The sequence below is a fragment of the Mya arenaria genome, chromosome 2 (assembly GCF_026914265.1).
Source record: "Mya arenaria isolate MELC-2E11 chromosome 2, ASM2691426v1".
Taxonomy (NCBI): domain Eukaryota; kingdom Metazoa; phylum Mollusca; class Bivalvia; order Myida; family Myidae; genus Mya; species Mya arenaria.
In genome coordinates this window covers 44228215-44254983 of record NC_069123.1, presented here as the reverse complement: position 1 = coordinate 44254983, position 26769 = coordinate 44228215, and the positions used below count along the sequence as shown (strand labels likewise).

The window sequence follows — 26769 nt, the reverse complement described above, 5'->3', positions numbered from 1 at the left end:
TGAAATATCAAGTTCATTACAAATTGAAATGGACTTATTCAAAATAGTTTTCCATGTTGTTTAATCTAAATGTTTTTCACACAACTCCCGGCATGTCATTGGCACATGTGTTCAACTCTTTCATTGTTTTTACTCTACTATTAACCCAAACATGTATATAAATACGAATAAACATGTAATCTAGAATAAACACAAGCTTTACATTGACTCTATGACAAGTATTTCCAAACCATTCTATGATTTAAAATCCATAAACACCACCGACCGAACTTGGGCTGCCATAACAGTTGACTGGCTCACATGCTATCACTATAATTTGGCGAATACGGCTACGGAACAACAAACCAGTCAAGATCTACTGCATTCGTACTCTTATCTGTTCGTTTTTCTTTCGTTTCGCACCAAAATCAATACGGTCGGGAAATAATTTTGAAAAAAAAAGTGAATTTCTATTTTTATTTTTTTGTACTTTTCGGAAATTAGACCCGCCGGTTTTGTAAACCAATTTATTTAAAAGTAGTGGCCTAAGTAATGGACTAAGCTATCATATTTCACCTACATATGTTTCATATTTTTTGTACACCAGTCTTCTAATGTACAGAATGTATGTCTAATTCTTCTTTCCTCAAATCTCAGCCATTCACTTTTTTCTCTTCTCAAAATTATCCTGAAGTTAACAGAGAATATGCATTGTAAAACGTGTGTAGAGATTATCTCATCAAAACTGAGTACAGTTCCATCGTAGAAGCACGGATGTAGAAACAAAGGTGGTAATTTTTCCATGTTTTTGGCAGAAATGGGTTTTAAGATAGGTTGATCTAAAACATAACAAAACTTTTAATGCATCTAAAATGCGACAACAATTCCTACTGTGTCTTTGTTATTCATACGAACAGGAAGGTTAAAAAAGGCATTTCAATCAAATAAGCATTGTAAAATGTAAATGAAAATATTTGCAAATTTATGCCGCCGGATTCTAAAAAGCAAAAATGATGCATGGTAGTAGTTTGTTGGTAAGATTTCCCAGGTTTGATGTTAGACATTATTTTTTCCCTACATAATGTTAAAATTATGCAGCTTTTGTTACAATTTGTGATTTTTGTTTATTTACTGCTAGAGTAAATAAACAGAATGATGGAGCTGAAAACTGTCAATTTTAAAGGGGGTTGCATGCAGGCATTGATTGAGTTGTATATGTAAAATACAATAAACAGTGTAGGCCGCCATACCCATAATGTACCTGTGTCTCTTTCTGTCTGCAGTTTTAAATGTATTCAATACTGAATGATGTGAATTGTATGTGTCTGTGGTTTTAAACCCATAATAATTTGGTATCATTTGGAAAGTTTTTTGGTGTAAAGAGAAAGAAAATGTTAAAATATACATATGATAATTTTACAAATACCGTATTTTCTCGACTATAAGACGGGGAAATTGGGTCCCGATTTTTACCCCCAAAGTAGGGGACCCGTCTTATAAGCGAGTCGATAAAATATTAAAAAAAGATTCAAGTCAAAATCAGTAAAATTTTACATAGGGTATTCTCTATCCAGTATATCGTCTGCTGATACAAGTATGGGGCAATTAAGTAAACAACAACACGAAATCTCTTCACCGCGCGTGCTCTGACGTCACACAGTGTACCGTTATATCTGCATTTTTTCTCATGGCGCGTGTCAGTATAATTAGTTTGACAGATATATCAAATCAATAAATTGGAATCTTAATATGATGTAGGTACCTAACTGTCAATTTGATTAAGCAAACAAATGAATGCGAATATGAATCCTTTATGTTCGTCGCCAATCAAGGGACAATATTGCCTGAAGCATTATTGCTAAACAAACACCTATTCATGCCTCGGCTTTTCGCAGTTATGTTATTGAAGCCATTTATTTTGCCGAAGAACTTCATTGGTGTCTTCAATAAAAAAACCTAAAACAAACATATGTTGTTATTGATTAATTATTACAATTCCGATAAGTAACGACCTGTCCTGCAAACTTATGTACTCATTTTTAACCTACCTCCAAATAGAGAGCTCACAGTTGACTGCCATTTTCTTTGAGTAAAACAAAAACAGTTACCGCGAAAGTCGATAATTGTCCGTTGAGCTTGAACATTTTTACACATTAGGAAGAATTTTAGCATTTTAGATTTGCTTAAAAATTGACCCCGTCTTATAAGCGAGTCAAAACAAAAAGCACCAGATTTCATGGGCAAAGTTAGGGGGCCGTCTTATAAGCGAATCGCCTTATAGTCGAGAAAATACGGTAATCATTTTTGGTCTTGAAATAATAGAATATGTTAGCCCATTCAAGTCTAATTTCATTTGAAATAAACAACAAAAATACATTTACATCAATGAATTTACCTATTATGTATTTTTGTTCATTAACATAACATATTTGAAATCATCAAGCAGTATACCCATTCGAATGATACCTTAGTTACATGGGGTCATCATTGTCTTAGATACACAGGCCTGCCCCCAAATCCCCCCCCCCCCCCTTTGCAAAGCCCGGGCAAAATACACAACCTGCAAGGACGAAAATGCACCCCCCCCCCCCCCCCCCCCCCCCAATCGGGAACCCAAGGTAAGGCACATACCCCGCTATTTTTGGCGCAAAGACTAAACCACCACATTCACCCACAGTGGCTCATTAAAGTCACAATAAATAATTTCAACTAGCCAAAATTATATTTTATAAATACTTGACTATGTATATCATCAAAATATTACAGTTGTAGAAATTGTAATACACAAACATTCTTGGGTCATTCACACATTCAAAATTACCCCCAATAAAAGTGTCCTAGTTACCATCAGACCAATGTGACCAGCTGCTTTTTTTTTTTTTTTTTAGGCTGAATACTAGATATCTGTTAATTAGCAGACATGTGCAATCGGTCCAATCACGTGTGTTGGTAGGTCACAGAAGACACAAACAAATTATGTGCTTGCAGCTATCCTGATTAAGTGTTAATATTGGTCCATATTTTCACATGGCAATATGCAATGCCATCGACAATCATTACATGATATATTGGTTTGTTGATTACCAAACTTTATTTAAATTGTAATAAAGTAGAATTGCTGGTTAAAAACGGTAAAAGATAAATGCAATTGTCATTGTTTATCCGCAAAAGCATTAAAATTCCGAATTAATGAACCTAGTCATATAGGATATCAACAGTGACACGCTTGATTAACTACAGAGTCTGAAACCTGAGTGCGCCGCTTACGTCATTTACTTCACAGTAATGAAAAAAATGTTGTCAATATCAAACTTGTAGCTTGAAGCTCCTTTTATATATCTAGAAAGATATATATTATTCAAGATTATCAGTTGAATGTTGACCCACTGTAGACACATTAAGGTTCCAAACTTTTAGAAGCCCTGCCCTGGACCTGGGGGGGGGGGGGGGGGCGTAGTTTGCTGTTTGGTCCATTCTTCTCTCCCAGAAAAAACTTGGATCAGTTTGTTTTCATTATTTATTATGTACCTGGTAATGCATTCTGCCAAATTGTTAAAATTAATGAAGATAAGTAATGCCTCATTGATAACTGATCTAAAACCTGAATCATGGAGTCTGTATTCCCTGAGAATATTTTACTTATCTTTAAATAATACTGGCAGAGTGAATGAATTATATTGTGCATTGATATACCTCTGCTACAGAAATTTGACATGAAATACTGTTCTACAATGCAAGTGCTGTACAGCAGTGTTCAGGCTCATCATGACTCGATCTGGCCAATGGGACGGGACGGATTCACATGTAATCATTTAGAACTAAAATCCATTTAGCAGAACCCAGTCTAATTTCAAATATTTTTTTTAAGAATATAACCGCTTAATTTCGATAAAGTCATTAATTGGCTTTATAAAGTGAGTTATTTAGTAGCGCGTCAAGTGCACTGGCTAGGATATAGGTATTCGATAAGCATTATGCGCTGAATGCTAAGAAAGTTAACACTAATTTTTGTTCTTGTAAACAACAAGGTTGCTGCTGCATTTAAGCAGCCTCAGTTGCATTCATCGCTTAGAAAAACAAATTTAAACACTCATATTATGATTATAGCTATTACAAAGAAGATGATATACCTAAAATAGATAACATGAAATTGTTTTTAGGAAATAGTTCAACAATTAAGACAGCATTTCGAGGGCATGCCAAGAGTTGGCTGGGTGCAGTCTAGCGAGGACTTATTTGTTTAGAAGACCAAAACAAGCTTACTTTGGAAATGGCCTCATATACTACCCAAAGCACATGTGTATTAACTTCTAAAGGACCCATTTTATAAAATAAATTAATGTTTTATTGGAAATTTAGCCTTTCTTTTCGTCAGAAGTTTTGTGAATAGTTAAATGCTACTGTTGATTCATTTGGCGGAGGCAATATTCACTCAATATTTTTAGGTCATTGAACAAATCTTAGGCTGCTGATATGTTATAAACATGGAAATATATTAAATTTATTACTGTTTCAGCAGTATAATATAAATCAGCTATATCTGTCATAAAATTATAGGTTTTAGGTTATGTGGAAGTCTAATCTTAACAAAATTAATAGATATTTGACATAATATGCTTTATAAAATACAATAGAGACCAATTATTGAAGTTGGAAAACATACCCAGAAGGTTTTTACGACCAGACAAAGAAACATTGAAAATATTAAAGGATTATGATATTTTGACATACAGATCTGCCAGAGGCGGTCATTATCAGCTTACACGAAATTGGGATGACGATCAAGGGATCAATTTGGAAAATTTAAGAGCATTACCTGAAGCTATTCCAACTGTAATATCAACATGTAGATCAAAGCCTGAACAAAAATTCAACAAAGAAATGCTGGACTCTAAGAGAAAAATGAATTTATCCCACATTAAATATGAATCTCAAACAATAGTTAAAGGCCAGAAAAACATAAAAATTTGTTGCATAAACCCAAGATCCTTGAAAAACAAAATGATATCTTTTAGTGACTTCATACTCTCGAATGATCTAGATATCATTGCTGTGACTGAGACATGGTTAGGCACCTCAATCGATAAAGCATGTTTAAGTGAATTATTACCGGATGGGTATAAAATCAAGCATGTGCCACGCCCAGGTGGGGTGGCCTTGATCTATAAATCGGTGATTGATGTTAAAATAGTCTCTTCAACCAGTGATAATATATTTTCAACATTTGAACATATTGAGTGTAATGTAAGTATCAACAACTATACATTGCTCATGGCCGTTATGTACAGACCTCCTCCATCAAAGAAGAATGGCTTGAATGCACGAGATTTTCTGGATACCGAATGGCCAGATTTCTTATCAAAATTTGCCACAATTGACAACAATGTCATTATCACCGGCGATCTGAATTTGCATTTGGACAATCTTTCTGATCGCGACACCATCAAATTTAACAGTGTGCTTCAATCCTGTGGCATGTATCAACATGTGAAAGGGCCAACCCACATCCACGGTCATACCTTAGACGTGGTCATCACAAGAGACATGAAAAACATAGTTTCTGCAGTTGTAGTGACTGATCCTGGATTATCAGATAGCTCTGGCAAAATAGCTAAAGATCATTTCGCAGTAATGTTCAATGCGCTTGCAGCGAAGCCCCCTCCGGTAAAGAAAACTGTAACATACAGGAAACTTCGGTCGATTGACGTTGATTCATTCAAAGCTGATATTCTATCATCCGATCTTTTGAAATTGTCTCAGAGCACGTCAGATGCAGACACTCTTGTCTCATCATACAATAGTGAACTTTCAGCTTTAATAGACAATCACGTGCCATTGTGTTTAAAAACCATCACATTGAGACCATCTTGTCCCTGTCACACGTAGGAGCTTCACGGTGCCAAACATGTGAAGCGTAAGCTAGAACGTAAATGGCAGATTTCAAGACTCAACGTTGACCATTTAATGTATAGGAACCAATGCACAATCGTTAACAAAATGTTGAAAAAGGCAAGGATTGATTATTACTCAGAGAAAGTAGAATCAAGTGAACGGGACCAAAAAAGTTTGTTCAAATTAACGAAACATTTATTGAATGGCCCAAGCGAAGTTGCACTTCCACCGGTAAGAAACCAGAAGTTCTAGCACAGGAGTTCAGCGATTTCTTTATAGATAAAATAGAAACAATCAGAACGAACATTTCATCTCAGCATCAGAGTGAATCAGTACCAGAAGATCGACGCACAGAAGTACGTGATATTGCGCGAATGGATAATTTCATTCCAGCAACAGAGGAGGAGGTGAAAAAGCTTGTTCAACAGTCAGCTAACAAGTCTTGTGAACTAGACCCTCTTCCTACATGGCTCTTGAAATCGTGTATAAACGAACTTCTACCAATTTTGCTGAAAATTGTTAACAGCTCGCTTCAAAGTTCAATCGTGCCTAAATCATTTAAAGCATCACGAATAAGGCCATTGTTAAAAAAGCCTAGTCTTGACAAAAACATACTCAAAATTACAGACCAGTATCAAATTTGCCATATCTCTCAAAAATCCTCGAAAAAGTGGTAAACAGAAGAATTGAGGAACATTTGACAAACAATCATTACATGAAACAAACCAGTCAGCATACAGGAAATTTCATTCAACTGAAACGGCATTGGTAAAAGTTCAAAACGACATTCTTGAATCATTAGACACAGGTGATGTTACAGTACTCGTGATGCTGACCTGTCGGCTGCATTTGACACCATTGACCATAACACCCTTCTTCAAAGACTCGAATCTGACTTTGGATTTGCAGATAAACCTTGTCAATGGGTCGCATCATACCTAACAGACCGCTACCAAATGGTATGCATCGACGGCAAACTCTCTAAACCGGTCCTTATGAAATTCAGTGTTCCTCAAGGATCGGTACTGGGCCCAAAATTCTAAACGATGTACACTAAGCCGTTCGGGTCTATCTGTAAAAACCATCGTCTAAACCACCATTTTTATGCAGATGACTCCCAACTCTATCTTTCGTTTAAACCAACTGACCAAGCATCAAAGGTAGTCACAATCACGCAAGTTGAACAATGCCTAAAAGAAATCATATCATGGATGAATTCAAACATGTTAAAATTGAATGCAGACAAAACTGAATTAATTCTTTTTTCAAGTCAAAACACAAACTTGAAAATCTAGAACTGGAAATTGGCGATACGAGCATAAAACCATCAAAAACTGTTCGAAACCTTGGTGTTACGCTTGATTCGAACATGCACATGGACCAGCATGTTAATTCGGTGACTCGAACATGCTATGGTCAGATACGACAGATTGGTCACATTCGGCCATATTTGACCGCTGATGCCACCAAGACTCTCATAAGCTCGCTTGTGACATCACGGTTAGATTATTGCAATGCTCTCTTGTATGGCGTGCCGAAATCAACAACGAACAAACTGCTAATTGTTCAAAACACAGCTGCACGTATCATTACGAAAACGAGCCGTTTTGAACACATAACACCAATCCTTAAAGACCTTCACTGGCTTCAAATACAAGATAGAATTAAATATAAAATTATCATTCAAACTTTCAAGACCTTGCATGGTCAGTCACCGGTTTACATGAGCGACTTAGTAGAGGTTTACGTGCCAACTAGAAACCCGAGATCAGCAAGTGCAGCAACCACCCTTGTGCCACAAAAATGTTGACTGGTCTCTTACGGTGATAGGAGTTTCAAAGTTGCTGCCGCAAAACTATGGAATTCTCTCCTGGACACTCTCAGAAAAGAATCATCACTTAATTCATTCAAAAGAGCTCTCAAAACACAACTTTTCAAAACTTCCTACAACGTATAGATAACAACTGTGACTGTTTTTATCCCAACTTATTTTTACGATACAGAACTACAGTAACTATATATATATATATTTGGTTTCATGTTGTTGATTTCTTATTCTTATTTTACTTTTTTATGCTTATTTTATTGCATATAGCATTTTAAGACACTTTATGTGTGTGTGTTTTTTTTTTTTTTTTTTACAACATATGAGTTTCACTTGAATTGGTTTGATATGTTAAAATATGTCACTTTTGATGATTTCCACATATCTGCGATATGTCACATGTTTAATTGTAAAGCGCCCTTGAACGTATTTTTTTATGAAAAGGGCGCTCAACAAATCTGGTATAATAATAATAACAATAATAATATTTCTTGTTTAAGATTATGAACAAATTTTAAATTTATTTAATAGATCTCATTTAAAAATATTTTTGTTTGATTTTGCAATGTAGAATCGGTGGATATCATAATGTGTGGGGGCGGAAAAATGGTTACGGTATCAGCAGATAGTAATAACTTCATCTATGAGTGGGTGGGCGGAACTGTGGTTATAAAATGTACATGTCCAACCATCCCCACAAGGAGAACTCAATTGAAAAGCATGGCAACCACAACTGAAATGATATTGTGGTTTTAAAATAAACCTGATAGATTTTATTTGACATGATCATTTTTTATGTCATTTAAGGCATAATGTTTCTGTGACTTATTTGATTATATGACCTTAAAAAATGCATTCAACTGTGTTTAAAATATTGTATTATTTATTGAATGTATTAAACAAATTTTGATAAACTTGAAGAGTTTAATCAACATTAAAATACTTAATAGGGTAGCTTTAAAGAGATGATATTCTGTGGGCGTTTATCATAATGGGCTAATATCTTATACATGTCGTGCTGTATTTGACTCAACTGTTTAAACCATTAATATTTCAAAATTTCATTTTAAATTAAAATATTTATTAAATGGAAATATTTTATTGCAGATTTTTTGAATTATAATCCATTCTTTGCATTATGATTCAATTCTTGATTGCAGAGTATATTCTAAATGATTCTCAATATGGACATGTAAATATTGCCTAGTGAGCTATATGATTCTTCCTCCCGTCATAAAACCTCCACACCTATGCCATATTAATTTTAAGGAATGAAAAATGAGACATCTCATATTTCATACCTTAAATAATATTTAAAGGCGAGGGACACAGTTTCTTTTTTAAGGTTTTTTAGGGTAAAGATATATAATATAAATATGTACCGCAAACCATATCAACAAAAAATATATAAAGTTATTAATCAACAATTAATGAACCTTTTAATGGAGTTATGCTAATGACCTTTCATTAAACCAGAGTTATGTAAATTTCATGACCTTATGTAAATCACCATCTGAAATATGCAATATTATAATTGTTATATTTCTATTAGTGAGTACCGATGTCGCTTTAAAGTCACATTTTTAGTCGTATCTATCAGCCTATCCATAGCAGTGAAAGGATAAGTTAAGGGTAGTGATGGGCAATTCTTTATAAGGACCCTAAATGATATGCCATTCTCTCTATTCAGTGCCAAAACTGTCTTCGTGAGTCTGCAGTCAACACATGTACAGGGAGGATTTCTGGTAGTTGAAGATGTGTTTTTTTTCTGATTTGTCTAAATAAATTCTTTTTTCTTTTTCAGATCATCAAAAGTTAGAAAGAGAAGCTAGAATATGTAGATTGTTAAAACATACTAATATAGGTAAGTGACCATTTATTTATCTCAAAAAGGATAGAGTGAAGTTTTCTTAATATTCTTTACTTTGAAACCTATATTAATATACTTTTTCTTAATTTTTTATTGCAACATTGAGTAAACCATGTGCATTGGCACAATGATAGTCCAGAGTGTTGGGGGAACTGAAGAACCAGGGTTTGTGAACTTAAGAACCCAGAAGGAACTCACTTGGTCACGGCCAACTCACAAACGCCCAGACTGGGGTTCGAACCTGTGATGTGGTGGAACAGAGCAAGCTCGCTAACCTTATTGGACAATCATCATGCTCTGAGCTGTTATCCGGTCCGGATCAAAAAATCTGACCCTCAGGCATGCTGTGTGACCGGTAACTTGGCAAGCCTCGTTACTGACGTAAGCGCGTGCCCTCGGGTCGGATTTTCTATACGTGCCGGAAACACATGATAGATACTTATAAGATTTGAAAGTTAACAACAATGACATGAACAACATTCCGAGTAAGTCCACCTAATGTCCTAGTTTAAAATGAAATAATGCATTCTTATGCAAAATCCTATCCCTCTGGCAGAAAGATCTTCTCAGTTGAACACTAATTGTGATCATTTAGAAAACAAAATTCTATGTCTGCATCTGTATTGATGCCTTTTCATAAGAAAAGTCTCTTATGTAATTCCTATGCAATGTTTTTTTTACTAGACATTTGGTATTAAACTTGAAAGAGATGACCATGATGGATGGAATTTTTCTCATGTTTGTATAATTAGAATCGGTTCCTTGCAGGATTTTATTTAGCAGGTTATATGTTGTTGCAAATTATTGACTAATTGCATTCCTCTGGGTCAGATGTCTGCCATCAATTTCTGTAATCAGGTCCATTTTCTGGTCAATATAGTATGTACTGAATATGAACGATGCAATTACTTCATCTACACTAAATATATGGCTATATCTAAAAGCTTACTATATATAACTATATGTAATAGCTACTGTTCCCACAACCTGAGTTAGTGAAATAATACATTAAGGCTTCAGTGCTAGTGATAATTTCCATTGCGTGGGTTTTAAGTGGATGAACTTTTGTACCCTGCTCAGTTGAGGACAAGTTACTTACAATAACTAGCATGCGCATGAGTGAACAGCGTTGTTATGAATCCACAAGACAGTTATAGCATAGTTAAGCTCCGCCTACTTGTTACTGGTCTGATATACTGGAGTTGATGTATCAGATGTAAACAAAGAAAACACTCTAAAGCATGGTACAAGTTTCCAATCAGTATCTGATTGTTAAAGTGAGCACTTGACTTATATTATATACAGTGACTAAGGATCGACCATATTATATCATAAATACATGGTGTTTCAGACAGATACAAGGATGTAACATTTTGTCATCATTTAAGCACGCAGCATTCTGACAAATGATTTTGAATGGTTTCAAACAATGTATAAGTCCTGTTCAAATGTTCTTGGTTTGAGCTTCCATAGTTTCCATAGCTTCTGACAGTTGAATGGTTTCTCAAGATTTCTAGAAGTGGAACTCTGTCTTAAAGGTCCTAAAGACAAGCTTCCAGAGTGGTGCAGGAGTTAAATGAACTAGTACAAGCTGCTGAATATTTTAATTAAGCTGCTCATAGTGTCATTTGCAAGCCTGGACAATTTAACAAGTCATGCAATAATAAGCATTGATGTTTAACACGCTGATCAATATGAATGAGTTAATATGCTGATCCCATGGGTATCGACCAATGCAGATGATTGATAATGTGTAGTGTCAGTGTATTAAAGGAATTATTGTCATGGGAACAATTTGGTCTTGTCAAACCCATTTTGGCCTGAGTGCTGTCTATGCCTTATGGTGCAGGGAAATTTTATGTTATGAGGAATTTATTCATATACACCCATTCTTTATTATAAAGCATTACTTTTGTATTTTCTCATGTAATCGATATTTATATACATGCCATATTTTTGAAAGGTTCGCCATGGGATTTTGATCAGAATTCCAGGGAATTTGAGTCACAAAATTCATCATCGCTATTTAGCATTTTGGCATAGTACCATTTTACCTTCTTTACCTTTTGCAACATCCACATGTGTTTTATTTACACTTCTTTAAGTCACTTATCCCTCTATGATAGGCGGTGCTCACTCATCAAATACAAGTATAATTTACTTACATAGAAATTATATAAATATGAAAAACAAATTAATGGATAACCTTCCTATAATGTCCATAAAAAATCTGCTGTCTATCAGAAAGATGACTTTCAGACTATAGAGAGAGCCGAATGAATATCAATATTTTTCATTTCTCCCAATTTTCAAATAGTCGATCACATATGTACGTGCATTTGATCATTACAAGAAGCAAGTTCATCACTTTTTGTAAAAGTTCATAATCATGTTTCATTTTGGCATCTATCAAAAACAATAAATATCAATGTGATATTTGAGTCATTTTCTGGCCTTTTGAATTTACTTTCAGTTTCACTTTGTAATTTTCCTATAAATGTCAATGTCAGGTATGTAAGTAGTGAAGCATGACAAAGAAACAGGTTTTGCTATCAATTATTTTAATTCATTTGTACTGAATAATCTACCTTCACCTTTATATTATAAAACCTGTTTAAAATGAGTTTTTAACACAATGTGAAGGAGCCTTAATATGGTACGTCATGCTCTCTGATTGGAACAAAAACATAGATTAACCAATAAAAATCAACCTTTCATCTGACCAGTCCTGTTACCCACTTTCTACAAGTTTCTATCAAAACAATGCAACACATGCTTGCTGATTTATTTCACCTCATTAGTTGATAATCCAATTTAGCTTCATAGCAGAGGGCATTACTAATAAACATGCTGATAAAATCAACTTTCTGATAAAATGCAAAAACGTTTATTTGGGAATCCCATATTCTCTTACATAGAATTGTTCATTTTCCCCTGGATTCTGCAATATATTGTTATTACGGCCATGAATTATACATAGGGAGTAATGATTTTCTTTAGTGTTTCTCATTGCCCCTGGAGATACATAGATAAACAGTCTTGTAAAAAATGAGTCTATCAGTTGGTCCTTTCTTATATAATATGCTACTGTGGCGGTGTGGTTAAGGTGTCCATCTAGGGAGCGGGAGGGCGAAAGCTCAGGCCCTCGAGGGGCTTATTTAGATCCAGCTGACTGCAAGTTAAATAAATAATGGGTATCGATTGCAATCCTGCCTACATGGCGCTTGGCATATAGGATGAGGGGTGGGGGTGGGGGGGGGGGGAGACTGTAATAAACAAACTCTTTATTACTTAATATATCATATAATGTGGTAAACATTTATCTTCAAGCAAAGTTTCATTTAAAACAACGCAAGAAGTTGTTGAATGCAAATAACGTTTTAAAGAACGCAATATGAATATATCATTGAGCCATTTTAATACTGAATCAAAAAGTGGAATATATCCAAAGGATTTGCATGGTAAAGTCGGGGAAATTTGGGCAATAAAACAAGAAATGTCAGCATTCTATGTGTGCTTATACAGTTATCTTTAGAAACCTTTGTAATGCACCAGTCAATTGTAACCAAGGCGCGGGGGAAATAACGGGGACTTTGACTTTGACTTTTGGTCCAGCCAAGCCTGAGTAATTCCGCCCTGTGGGGACGAACTGCTGGTAAAATCCCCGCTAAATGCCCCCGCACCCCAGGAATCCTAGGTAAGGCACATTCCCCGCTATTTTTGACAAATCCACCGCATGCACCCGGCAGGTAAAAACACGGCCCATTTCCCCAGCTACTCTGTATACCCCCGCACCTGGGGGAGTGGGGAGGAGGTGCTTGGTTGCAATTGACTGTTGCATAACAGTTTGGCAATCAACAAATGATTTGATTAGTATCTTAACACGCAGCATAATTTTGTGTATTGATCAGTGTGTTAAAACTTTTATGACATAATTTGTTAAATTTTGTCCTATGTGATCTACAAGTGTTTCGACTGCCCTTTAACAGATATCGATTGATCATCGTAGCAGATAGGCACTGGTGGCGTCAGTCTATCGGTTATCTCGACACATTTAAGGTAGTATATAAAAATGTGTTAAGGATAAACAAAATTTGTGTATTACATTTTCTACTACCATTTTGGACCAAAATTTTAGACTAAAAAATGAGACCGATTGTGGAGCCAATGTAGTGAAATTGATCCAGCAATGTCAAAAGGGTCACACCAACAAATTGTCAGATTTTAGCAGCCTTGAGTTGTCCTGTATAAAACCTAGAATTTTAGCATGCCCGGAAATCATTACACAACTGCAAGGCCCTTGGCTTGTGCTTACTTAAGACCACTGATTGAGGTGGAGTCTGTGTTCTGGGTAGAAACCAGTACTCAGGTGTCCATGAGGAGGCCATAAGAAAGTTTTCCTGGTAAGAATAATACTGGTTGAGAGGACAAAAAATTCTTTTTGTTTTAAAAAAAACCCACATCATTTTGAGGGGGTATATGATAAGTTGCAGGCAATAAATATTTTATCAATTTCTTCAGAATTTTATTTCCATAACAAAAGACTCACACATGAATTCAAATTCAGTAAAAGATAATAAATCAGGGCCTAATTCCGAAACATCATCAATACTTTTAGACAATTCAGGAGAAGGCTCAAGCTCTGTTTTCATGTTCTTTACAAGTCATATATTTCCAAAAGTGGATAAATGAAATCACTGAAATTGAATTCCCGAGAGAACCGCATGCTTAAATGAAATTGAAAATACGGCTTTCTTATATTAGTCTTGCATTTTGGAGAAGGGGTTGGGAGCAATTTAAATAATAATGTTCAGAAAAGGTGCTCCCTGTCTCCACAGTCTAAACAATTTGATAAAGAAAGGTTAGCAACTTGTTATGATTGACGTCCAAGGTTTAAACATGTTTATTGGCAAAAATCTACAGATTTAAAGATTTTAATATTGTTCATTTTATTCACAACATATTTTCAGATGATTAAAGAATATATTTTATAACACACATTTTCTTGACGAATTGAACGTTACTACTTCTTTATATTAGTGAATACTACCCCCTGATTTTCCAACTTGAGTATACGTCCTTTTAAGAATCTGTCCAGTTGAAAAAGTGTCAAATTGATCCTGCGTATTGTGTGCGGAGAGTTAGCCTAAAGCTATATGGGAAAGCCTGTCATAATTGATTTAGATGGAAACAAGGTTGTTGATGTGTCTCGGCAATTTAGCTTCCCTAAGACATGGAATGAGCTAGAAAATGGCTGCCCAGTTTTGTCAAGGGAATTGGTGTCTTAGAAAGTCCAGGAATATCAAGTGACGAGTCTCAATCTTCCAGTAAATCTTTTCTCGGTGTCTCCATCACAGATCTGCAGATTTCGCAGAGTTTTGGAGTGTAATTGTTGTAGAAATTTCATTAGATGTTGACTGCAGTGCTAAATTGGACTACGTAAAGCCTCATTTCATATGCAGGAGGAACCTCATTTGATGATTTGATTGTATAGATGCTGATCAAATAAGACAATTTGTTTAGAAACTAGGTAAAGGACATTTGTTTTGGCCTTTAATGTTCCTTCCTTCTTTTCGGTCATATTTCTAGCTCTTGTCATTTCTGGGAAACCTAGGTCTATTGCTAAAATGTCTGAGAAATATACTTGGATGAAGTGGAAGCTGTTCATAACATCAGATATGAAGTGGAAGCTTTTCCCTTTAACAGATATGTGATTTGTGTGTGTGTGTGAGGGGTGGGGGTGGGAGGGGTACCTGTGAGTTAGTTCCTTTTTGATCCGAGATATAATCGTCATTTATACACATCTTCCCATCTTCCCATTGGTCAAATCCTTCCATTATAATAGACCAATCAAATCACATGTTGTTTTGCAAAGCCACAACAATGGCATCTTGCTTACAAAAATGCGACAAATGTTAACATAAATGGAAAAAACTTCTTATGTAGTGGAATGGCAATTATATTAAACCAAGCAGTTATGTAGTGGAATGGCAATTATATTAAACCAAGCAGTTATGTAGTGGAATGGCAATTATATTAAACCAAGCAGTTATGTAATGGAATGGCAATTATATTAAACCAAGCAGTTATGTAGTGGAATGGCAATTATATTAAACCAAGCAGTTATGTAGTGGAATGGCAATTATATTAAACCAAGCAGTTATGTAGTGGAATGGCAATTATATTAAACCAAGCAGTTGACACTGCTGAAAATCTTAAAGGTTGATTCAAATAGTATTGGGATTTTCTGGAAAGGTTAGTAAATGGGACCAGTATGACATCATGCATCGGCAATGTTGACATTGTGTGTGGTTTGTGATTGCTTCACAACCTATGAATTGCGTGGTAAAATTGTTTGTTTTGAAGACTCACCAGTTCTGTGGTTGAACACACGAAACGAGCAAAACTAATAAAAACAAATAAATAAAATTAACCCCATCTATTATATCTTCTAATTAAGTTGTTGACACTCCAGTTTGCTTCAAACCGAAGCCAGGAGAGCCCTCAAAGGGGCTTCTAAAAGCTAGTTTTACTTCGGCAAAGATAATTTTAGCCCTTCAAGAGCCAGCTCTATCACATTCCTGTCCTAGTTTGTACTTATTATCATAGCTTCTAAGTACTTAGTAAAGAAAGAACAGATTATGTTAAATGATATTCATAAAAATGGTTGAGCGGGGACTGTGAACCATCAATATTTTACATAATATGATCTCACTCAATTAGATTCGAAATAGATATATTAACTTTTGTTTAGATGTCATTCTGAAACTGTTGTAGATTTGAATATTGATGAAATTCACCAAGTAACAATAATGATGTGTAACAAGTCATTTTACTCTACTCGGAAAAATTGTTGAGTTATTCCCCTTGGTCAAACTTATAAAAATGAAAGGGTGGCGATATTAGCTTGAGGTACTCTTGCTCAGATAGATAGCATAGATTATAGATTATTTGCAAAAAAACCCCTAATATTAAGTTATCAGATGTGCTATTAATATTTAAAGCACATTAAAATACAGAAATAGCAAGTCAATTATGTTGGGATGTAATTAATGGAATTCAATTACTACAAACTTTCCTTTAGTAGGCTCTATTATGAAATTTCATCTTTTCAAGACATAAAATGTAAATTTACATTGACATGCAATGCAATATTAATGATTTTATGAAATACAGCCATTATGAAGAAAAATGCTGAATTGAGATTCTTGGATAATAGAAAAGGTTTTGAGTGCAACCGTAATTTGGAGTCGATGACAGATATAAAGTCCAATTATTTTGGCTGTAAGGAACAGGGACTATCTATAAAATATTTATGTTATTGACATGAGTGGCGGGTTGCTCTAAGATCTCATTGATCAATGAAAGCTTCTGGGTTTTTTCGCTGTAGACAAGAAGGGTAAATTTTGTTAGATTTTATATATCAGATTTATTGAAAAGAGGGTGCGTGCGTGTGTGTGTTGTCAAACATTCATGTCCGATGCATTGCTTCAAAAGTCTTTTAACTTCAAATTATATATCTATACAGATAGGTTATATTGAGGAGAAGTGCAGTGGACAAGACCATAAACACTGGCTGCGCTTGTTTGTTATTGCCCTATGTTCATTTTCATACTTAATTTTTGTCAAGAGCATATCCCAAAAAATCTTTCGAGGTATTGACTGCAAACCTCATATTTATTACGTGAAATTTTGTGAAATATGTTGTAAAATATTGTGTGAAATTTTATGTGAGAACTGTTTGCAAGAATTCGGTGTTTACAATTTTTTTTATCGAAGCCCTATCTACAAATATTATGGGTCGGCATGAAGCTATCCACCGTTTTATACTTGTAGAAACGTATGTTTATAGTTATCATGCTTTGTAAAAAGTGAAAGAAATATGTATGAAATGTGCCATGATGGTGTGCTAGTAATTATGAAATAAATACCATCACTCTTCCTTAATCATTCCCTGGAGTTAATCCCCTTGACTTTTGGGGGAAAACAGATAGAAGTAGGTGGTGGCTCTTTTGTTTTAAACAATTAGATTAAAAGGTAGTGTCAGCGAAACAAGACTAAAACTCTTGTGTTGAGAGCATTGTTGTGTTTTCCCTACTCAATATATTTATAATAATTATGACTCTCTATTTTCAGTTCGTCTACATGACAGTATACAAGACGATGGATTCCACTATTTAGTTTTTGATTTGTAAGTGCCTATACATTCTTCAGCTTATTGTATTGTGCCTTTGAATCAATATACATGACTTGGCCATGTAATTCCAATATAAGCCATTGAAGGGAATGGTCACCAAGCAGCTCTTGCCACCTCTCGTTTCCTCCTCAGTTATTTTTTATTTATATAGTTTCCAGTTACATTGAAGGGTCATATTTGGAATTCAAGAGCAAAGATACCAATAGAAACTTACTTTCGATTCGCGAGATTAGAAATGTACAACATAGCTTTTGAATGAGCAAGACTGTTTTGCATGTGTATTCTGTAGCTCTTTGAATATTTGCACACTATGAAAGTAATAGTTGTTGTTTATATTTTGTTTCACTAAACCATTTAATCGGCATTATTGTATAATGCGGATTTAATGGTATGGTTAAGCAACAGTTATAACAAACTTAGTGTTGAAGCGAAATTCTGCTTTACTATGCCCCCAGACAAGACAGCCCACTTGCGCTAACTGCTGAATAACCCACATAACAAAATCAATTAAAGACTAGGGTGTAGGCCAGGTTTGTGCCGCAGAAAAGGGACAGGGTGTTATAAGTGTGAAAAGGGCACATTTTATTGGGCTGTGACGAACTTAAATATTAATTTTTTAAGTTGACCAAAAATTAATGTTAAAAATGTGTACGATTAAAGCAATTTAAGTTTCCACTACCTGATATATTAACTCTGTATGTAATTATGATAATTTAAGAAGCTTTTAAACAAAATCGAAGATGTATTTGATTATCCAAATCATTTAATTCTAAGAAGGCAGAATTAAGGGTACACATGCCTGTTTTCATGCCTGACAGGAATAGGTTCTTCCTAAAATGGACCGGTTAAATCACCCAGTTCTACAACTCGAAAACCCTTAATGACTAAATGTAGAAACAGAACTCCTATTCGCCAGAAGCTTTCTAGATTAATAGATCAGAATCTGTCTGATGATCTCATTCATAGAGTCATGAGCATAAACACTAATGAAACTGTATGTTAATCACACAATGCACCAAAAGTATGACTCAGTTGTGTTTTTACTTAATGTTTACTATAACCCCTGTCATGACCGGTATTTATTACCCCCGTCATGACCCGTAACTCTGATTGGAATGCTTTTATGATGTAAACACATGTTAACCATGTTCTAAATGAGTGTCAGTTTTTTTTATAAATACCTTTATGTTATTTGAAAATGCCTTCAATAATGACAATAAATGTTGGCTAGCTGTCTTTATCACCCTAGAATGGAAACAATCTTTCCTTAGCTTCTAAATATTGAAGGATTGTTACTATAAACAGAATTAAATTAATCATCTAGAAATTGCATCTTAAAAGAAAGGAAATTAAAACCCTTGTCTCTATGAAGTACATCCATGAATTTTATTGAATTCTTTCTTTGATTTTTACCAGTTTGAAGTTCATACCCGAATTGATTTTAATCCACAATTAAGTCTGAAGGATTTTCAAGGGAAAAGAAAGTTGATGCCAAATTAGATTAGAACTCATTTCATCAATGTCTGTTGTTTTTATCCTCCGTTTCAGAAAAGCTTTTCAAATTGAAGCTAAGATGAGTGCTTAAAACATGTAAATTGAGTCGAAGCAGCATCTTCTAGGCAATTGTATTAGCTTAAAATTTGCCCATTGATTTTTCACAGTTTTCTTAATAGAGAACAAAACTTCTGGAGAGGTCGAGAAGAAATTTAATAAAGAACAGCGGAGACTAAAGACAATATTTCACAATATTTTATAAAGAGTGTCTTCACTTATTGATGTTCATGCTTAAATTCCCAGACTTTTCTTTTCTTGTCGCTATCAAGATGGAGAATTTTACATTATTTTTGTTGCTTATACTATGGTGTAATAATCAAAGCTTATATATATACAAGGTAGATGGACTTTTTTAGCATCGAGGTGACATTATACAAATATCATATGGCAGCATGTGTGACATTGATATTGTCAACCCAAGAGCAGAAAGCCGAGGGTGACATTCTGTTTCGAGGATTTACAATATCAATGTCACACATGCAGCCATATGATATTTATTTTATTATACTGAACAAAATTAAGTACATAAAAATGTTTTAAAATGTTTTTAATTCATTTAATTAAACAAGTTTATGTGCTACTGGCCTCTGATGTTTTTTTGTACACGTTAAAAAGTGACGTCACTGCTGTATGTGTATAAGGGAGGCAATCACGTCATAATTTAGCTGAAATATTGAAGCAATTTTTTGCCCTTATATGACATTCAAAATATCACTGCGGTCACATGACCTGACAGTGAATTTTCGCTTGGTCACGTGTCAAAAAGGTTGATATGATAATATGTTTCTGATAGTCAAAATATCTTTTTCGGGTAATGGGATTTTACCATTCAATGTAGACAAAAGTGTTGCCATGACTTTGTATGTGGTGGCGAGGACTTACTATCTCATTGCCAAGATTTAATTATCACAACATACTAAGTTGTTGAAACACGATAATAAATTGTGATTGCGACATAACTAAGTACTTGGAAGAAGAAAATAGGTTGTGGCCACGAGAAAAAATATTATTCACACGTGTCAATTCTATGCCAATATAGTTAGTCTACTTGTATAATTATATATATTTAAATATAATCATTATTGTCATTTATTATTACTCCGTCATCTATCACAATTTCAACAAAAAAGTTTACACATGTCGCTCTATCATCCATGCCAGCTGATCTGATGGTTAATCACAATAAGTAACTTGATGGATAACGGAATTGTTATAATAAATAAAGCTATTTTTCCCCCATAGAAGCCTTTTAAATGTAATTGATCCATGGATAGACCTGAGAAGTACCGGAATTGTGTGCAAAACTCCTAACCTTGCGTTTCTCATAAATAATCGTCTTATTAGTTGCTGAGCTGTACCAGAAATATTAACTAGCTTTAACCATGCACGAGAACAATTATTTCAGCAATTTCCTTCCGATGGGAAATATTTTCTTCCTTTCCCCTTTCCGTTCCAAGAATTCAACATCGTTTATTCCAAAAAACGTAAAACAGCCTGAGCCAGCAACCATGGGTTTGCATGTGATAATCAAATTTTAGTATTCCAATACTGTAGAAATTGGAATTACCTTGGCTTCTAAATTTTAAGAGAGAAAAAAAAGCATCTACCAATTCATAGTATTGAGCATCAACCCGGGACAAAATTCAGTTAGTGCATTATTATATCTAGTCCATTAGACATATTACAGACAGAAACCCGTAGGTGTATTACATTGTCCAAGACCATGAGTGTGTCTGCGGAGTTTTTGTTAGATCCTTGACTCTACGTTGACTATGCCTGACAAGCAGCCAATAGAATGTAGACAGACCACTGTTCTATTCTTGACAGTAATAAATGACGATGGCTTTGAATGCCCCTCCTTCACCAATTTATCTACTTTCCATTTCTGGCAAGTCGATAAGAAATCAGACGTCACAGGCATAACATTTACTCACCAAAGAGTAAAATTGCTTCGCAGTTGTTGTTTTTCTGGCCATGTAGACATAACTCACAGTATAAGAAGAGACTTCATTTAATGATCAGGGTTTCTTAAAAGAAAACAGAATGAATTAACAGTTGAAGAGATGTTGTTTTTGCTCCGATATTTGTATAAAAAAATAGGAAGTACCTTGAAATGAATGTAGAAAGAACTTTGGAATCATTTTTAAAAGGGGTCTTAGCCCCTTTACCCTGCTTTTGACAGGAATCTGTCACACTAAAAAAGACCCATCCACCCCGCCCCTCAGAATTGACATATATGACTTTTGGAAAGAATTTCGAAAGGGGTCCTAGCCCCTTTACCCTGCTCTGGACAGGAATTCCTCACATTTAAACAGACCCATACCCCTCAAGATAGCCATCAGCTGTCAGAACCCCTGAATTATGTACCTATGATACAAAAGGATTTGAGGAGTATAATAGTTCCAGTATAAAATTAAACTGTGTTGGCAAAAGAACAAAAAGAGGTTTTATTCTTATTATATTAGTATTAAATAAATGCCATTTACTTGTAGCAATATTTTGGCTTGATGAAATATTAAGATAGATGAATGGAGATCATCCTCGAAGATTTTCTATCTAGACGTCTTAAGACAATTAATCCTGGTGACCTCGGAAAAGGAAAAATATTAAGTTTAAGTCATTACTCTTAAAGTGTCAAATCATATGCTGAAAAATAAAATACTTGTATACAGTTTATTAAGCTACTAGTCAATAAGCCTTAACAAAGACAATTCTATGGTTTGACCAAAAAATGTTCATTTTATTTGGAAATAGGAAATTGCTTTCATTTCATATTCATTTGTCTGTCAAATTGTTTGTTTTCATTTCAGAGTAACAGGGGGAGAATTATTTGAAGACATAGTAGCACGGGAATTCTACAGTGAAGCTGATGCAAGGTAGGCTGTAACCTTAAGGTTACATGACACTAATTGTGGAAAATGGTTTGATATATAGTGAGTTCAATGACTGAAATGGTAAAATAAAAAAAGAATATTTAAATTATGTTAACAAAGCAGAACTTTGTTGCAATAAAACTTCTAAAACTGACTTGCTCTATAACCAAGGGAGTTAAGTTAAGATTACTGTGTCTGCCATAACTCGTTTATGATTCAGCCATAACTAGTTTATGTGTCCCAGCCATAACCTATTTGTGTCCCAGTCATAATACAATTATGTGTCCAAACCATAACCCATTAATGTGTCCCAGTTATAACCCATTTACTTTTGTCTGCCATTACTTTGTAACTAATAAGTTGACATTTTTGGAATACTTCTCCTGCATTAGAATCAGGGTAAACTCGACTGACTGAATTTAAATTTTGTTTCTACAGCAACATTTCCTATTGATTTCTGCGAACAGTCAAATCCTGCAGGGATTTTAAAAACAGTTGAGATGCCACCAATTGTTACAAATTCTGTCTGGCAGATTTTAGTAATTCTTGCAGCAGATGCCACCATGTTGCCATTTCTGTCGGGCAGATTTTAGTAATTTTTGCAGGAGTCCATTATGCCTGTTCTTTCAGGGTGACAGCATATTCATGTTTTTATCTCTTTTGATTTACAAATATTGGCAGACATGCAAATTATTGTTTTGTGAACATTCCTGACAATTCCATCAAGAAATTCAGTTTCTTTAGCAGGCAGCATTCATTGAAATAACCATTGATTTCATAATTTTTTAACAACATAAAAATGCCCAAAAGTGCATTATGCTGAGAAAATTTCTTTGTGACGATCATCAAGACAACAACTAGCGGACCATATTCACACAAATTTTGGAACATTTCTGAGTAAAAGTGGAAAATGGAAAATCCCCCCCCCCCCTCAATGTGGTACTGATTGGCCAATTAACAAAGTACATTGTAGGTATTTCAGTTGATTGTTACATGGAATGGTAGGAATTATACATGCTGCAGAGCCTACATTCTATGGTATTAAAGAGAACAATAACTTTTGCAACAATGGTTTGGACAAAAATAATCATCCATAAATGAAGGAGCCAACAAAAATTTTTATCTCCCATTATGGAAAAAATGCTCAAAATAATTGAATGTTAATGCAACATAATGTCATTTTGCATTGCCAAAACATCAATTATTGTGCTTTGTTTGTACCAAATTATTTTAGCTTCACTGTAAAGACTAATATAAGATATAAACAGAACTGGGTGTAAGTGTCTGCTTCTCACCCAAGAGAGTGTGGGTTTGAGCCCCTCCAGGGCAACAGGGTCTAGTGGCTTAGATGTCTCCTCTCGACCAAGAAGGAGTGGGTTTGAACCAACCAGGGTGAGAGAGACCAAGTGATTAAGGTGCCTGCCTCTTGCACCAGAGGGTTTTAGCTCCACCAGTGGTTTGCGTTCTCTTTAAATGGACACTGGTTCTGATTTCTACCTAAGAAATGCACTCAATAGTGATTCATATCAGCTCAGAGCTGTCTTCACAGTCAAGTTGAAATTAATAAGTATTAACTAAACAGTACTGGTTTCCATACGAGAGGCCTGGATGAATTTCACCTGGTGTGATTGGAACCTTGGACCACCTTGGACAATATCCTCTCTTTTTATTTTTCAGCCATTGTATGCAGCAGATCCTGGAGAGTGTCAACTATTGTCACATTCATGGCATTGTACATCGAGATTTGAAGGTGAGATAACCCGTCTATGTTAGCTTCTTGCAATGAATCCTGTACATCAAAATTTAAAGATAAAATAAAAAATGAATAACAAGTTGTTGTAGTATTGTCATCGAATTTGGTGTTGTCTTATTTGTTGGCTAGAATCAGGTTACTTGAGTAACATCTGGTAAAAAAGATTGTAAAATAATTCACTGGATGCCTGCAACACTGTAGTTAATGTGGCTTATTCATAAGACATGTTCTCCTTCTTTTAGCACAACTGTAATAAATATGTAGTAGAAAATGATGTAAGCAACATCTTATAATAATCTATTAATATTATTCAAAATTCTTGAGATTTTGATACAGAACCAAAATGCTGAAGCATTTTTATTTAGATCTTGCTCCACACTTTCCTGCATTTCCAACAGGATATATTGCCTTTAGGCCCAATAGATATTGTTGTTCCTTAAACTAGCATCTAAGGCAATAAAATGATCCCAAGGTGCTATTCTTCATAGGAGAAAAGTGGAAGACGTAGACCAATAAACACTCACAAATGATAAAAAACTATGTAGGCTGCCATGTTTTTTCTGTAAGATTGAATGGGAGATTTTATTATTGTGTTTTATTTACAAAATATTTTTTTTTCTAATCAGAATTTATTATTGCCAATGTGTTTAAAGGTTCAGGCCTTAATAACCTACTCAACTCATTTTACCATATCATAGCCTAGCATGGTTTTTACACAGTTAAAACTTATTGCTTCATATGTTATATTGGTACAATTTTTATAAAAAAAACAATCACTTATTACTCTCTTTTTTAAGTGTACTTTACTGTTTTTTGCATATTTAGTAACATTTCTTACAAATAAGTAAATAAGACTCATAAGACCAATTTTATTTTATGTTTGTGTCACACTAATTACATTTTCCTACAGCAAACTATGGATAGCGTGAATTGGATTGTCAGAACTCTTGTACAACAGCATCATTAGTGCTTTCTGCCTGTCTAGCAAATATTATTAGTGTTTTTTAGCCCACTTTGTATGAGCCTGGTTTCTGGTAGGAGCAAGACAGTTTTTAGTAATTTTTCAATGCGACTTTAAGTCTATGCATATCTCTTTCAGTTCCATGTTCATTTACGTGTCTGTATTGGAAGACTTTTCTTTGCTTTGCTCGTTGTTGGGTCTCGGTGTAAAAACTGGAGGGCTTTGATGACTTCACACTCACTACTTATAATAACTCAGTGTTCGTATGCGTTCAATGAGCTTGAAGATTTTGTTTCTCTATCTTTTTTAGCCCATGGGATAATTTACTAATATAAGAAATTGCATTCTGATGCAGTGTTCTCTATAAGAACGGGTTAAATTATTCAGTCAGCCGAAATGGATGGAAGATTCATATGGCAATTGAGGTGGTTTGAAATAGGAAAAATAGATGAATTTTGGACATAGATATATGGAATAAGTAGTAGCTTGTCGGTAACTTAACTATTTGAGACTGTTCAACTATAACTTCATGAGAACCCTGCTGATGAAGAAATTGACAATGATTAATTGGTTTATAATGTCACTGCACTGCTCTGAACTCTCTGCAAAGTTGTTCTTTTTTTTGTTATAAATGATTGTAAGCTTGGTATGACTTATAATATGGAACTGTTTCAGTGGTAGTTCAGTGGTACTCAGGTTGCCCTTTTCAAGCTGGACAAGTTAAACTGATGTATTGTTAAAACTTAACAAAAATGGCAAGAAATAACGAAGGGTTTGTCTATTGACTTCATAATTGGTGTCTTACATAAGAAATGTCTAACTAGACCTCTAAACAAGTCATACACTCTAATCAGACCTTGAATAAACCAGGGGTTTTCCTGCCTGTCAACAATAACCTTGGTGTGAGCAGTTTTTGTTACATTGACATACCAATATGAATTGAACACATTATTGTTCTGGTTGCTAGATGCATTATGTTCATACCAGTGAGACAGACAGTGCAGTAATGTTAAGCTGTCATGCTGTCTTACTCATGGGCAAATTAAGGAAGATTAATAAATGTTTTTGTTTGTAATTTGGCGTTCTTTTGTGTCAAGGTTTGTCATTTTTGTGGGGTTTGTTTTGTTAAAAAAGGTATCACAAAGTTTACAAAAATAAAAATTAAAAAATTATTTAGTAAATTTCTGAAGGCTTCTGTAATTTCCTGCACCTGACACGTCAATTATTCATATTTTCAATAACTGGTATGCATTATCTGCTTTGCATGTGGTTACTTGCCAGTGGCTTAACTAGATAAGATTCTTTTCTGTAAGAGGCGAGGGATGAAATATTTTTATTCTTTAATGCTCAAAGAAGTGTTTGCTGTAAATCCATGACTAATAAGGCACATATTCCTTCATACTCTGAAATAATATGCAGGGCCGACTTAACGCACTAGCATGGAGCCACGAGAGGCCTTGGAAGTGATTCAGAAAATGCAGCCTCTTGATTAAAAAGCTTATTTGTATGTGAATAAGTTACTCATCGAAGTTCTGAAGGAAAAATATAATGATCCAGACCCATTACCCATGTAAATATTTGTAAAGTTAGGATTCTTTAACATCGTAGTTCAGAAAAAAACAGACAGGCATAATTCAGAATTCGTGAATTCTTTTTCAAGCACAGTAACGCTCTCCCTGTCTGTGATGCACTACAATGGCAGCTTCCTGTCTATCTTTAGTCCAGCCTTATTATTTATTTATGTAACTTGACATCACAATACATGACAATAATGTCAGAAAAAACTAATGCAGTCCCCTCCTTATTTCTTTTTGCAGTCTAGCCGTCGATGTACAGAGATTTTATAGAATTGAACCTACATTTAC

The 26769-nt window shown here is 34.7% G+C and overlaps 1 protein-coding gene across 4 annotated transcripts in view; it reads left to right on the top strand.

Moving 5' to 3' along the window:
• The window catches only part of LOC128205257 (calcium/calmodulin-dependent protein kinase type II delta chain-like), a 98158-nt gene that overhangs the window by 14072 nt on the left and 57317 nt on the right, over positions 1-26769 (top strand). For all 4 annotated transcript variants that reach the window (XM_052906792.1, XM_052906798.1, XM_052906786.1 and 1 more), the window contains exons 3-6: positions 9501-9560; positions 17703-17757; positions 22128-22193; positions 23868-23940. In XM_052906792.1, the coding sequence (XP_052762752.1) occupies positions 9501-9560; positions 17703-17757; positions 22128-22193; positions 23868-23940 (254 nt within the window). The remainder of the gene's footprint in view (positions 1-9500; positions 9561-17702; positions 17758-22127; positions 22194-23867; positions 23941-26769) is intronic.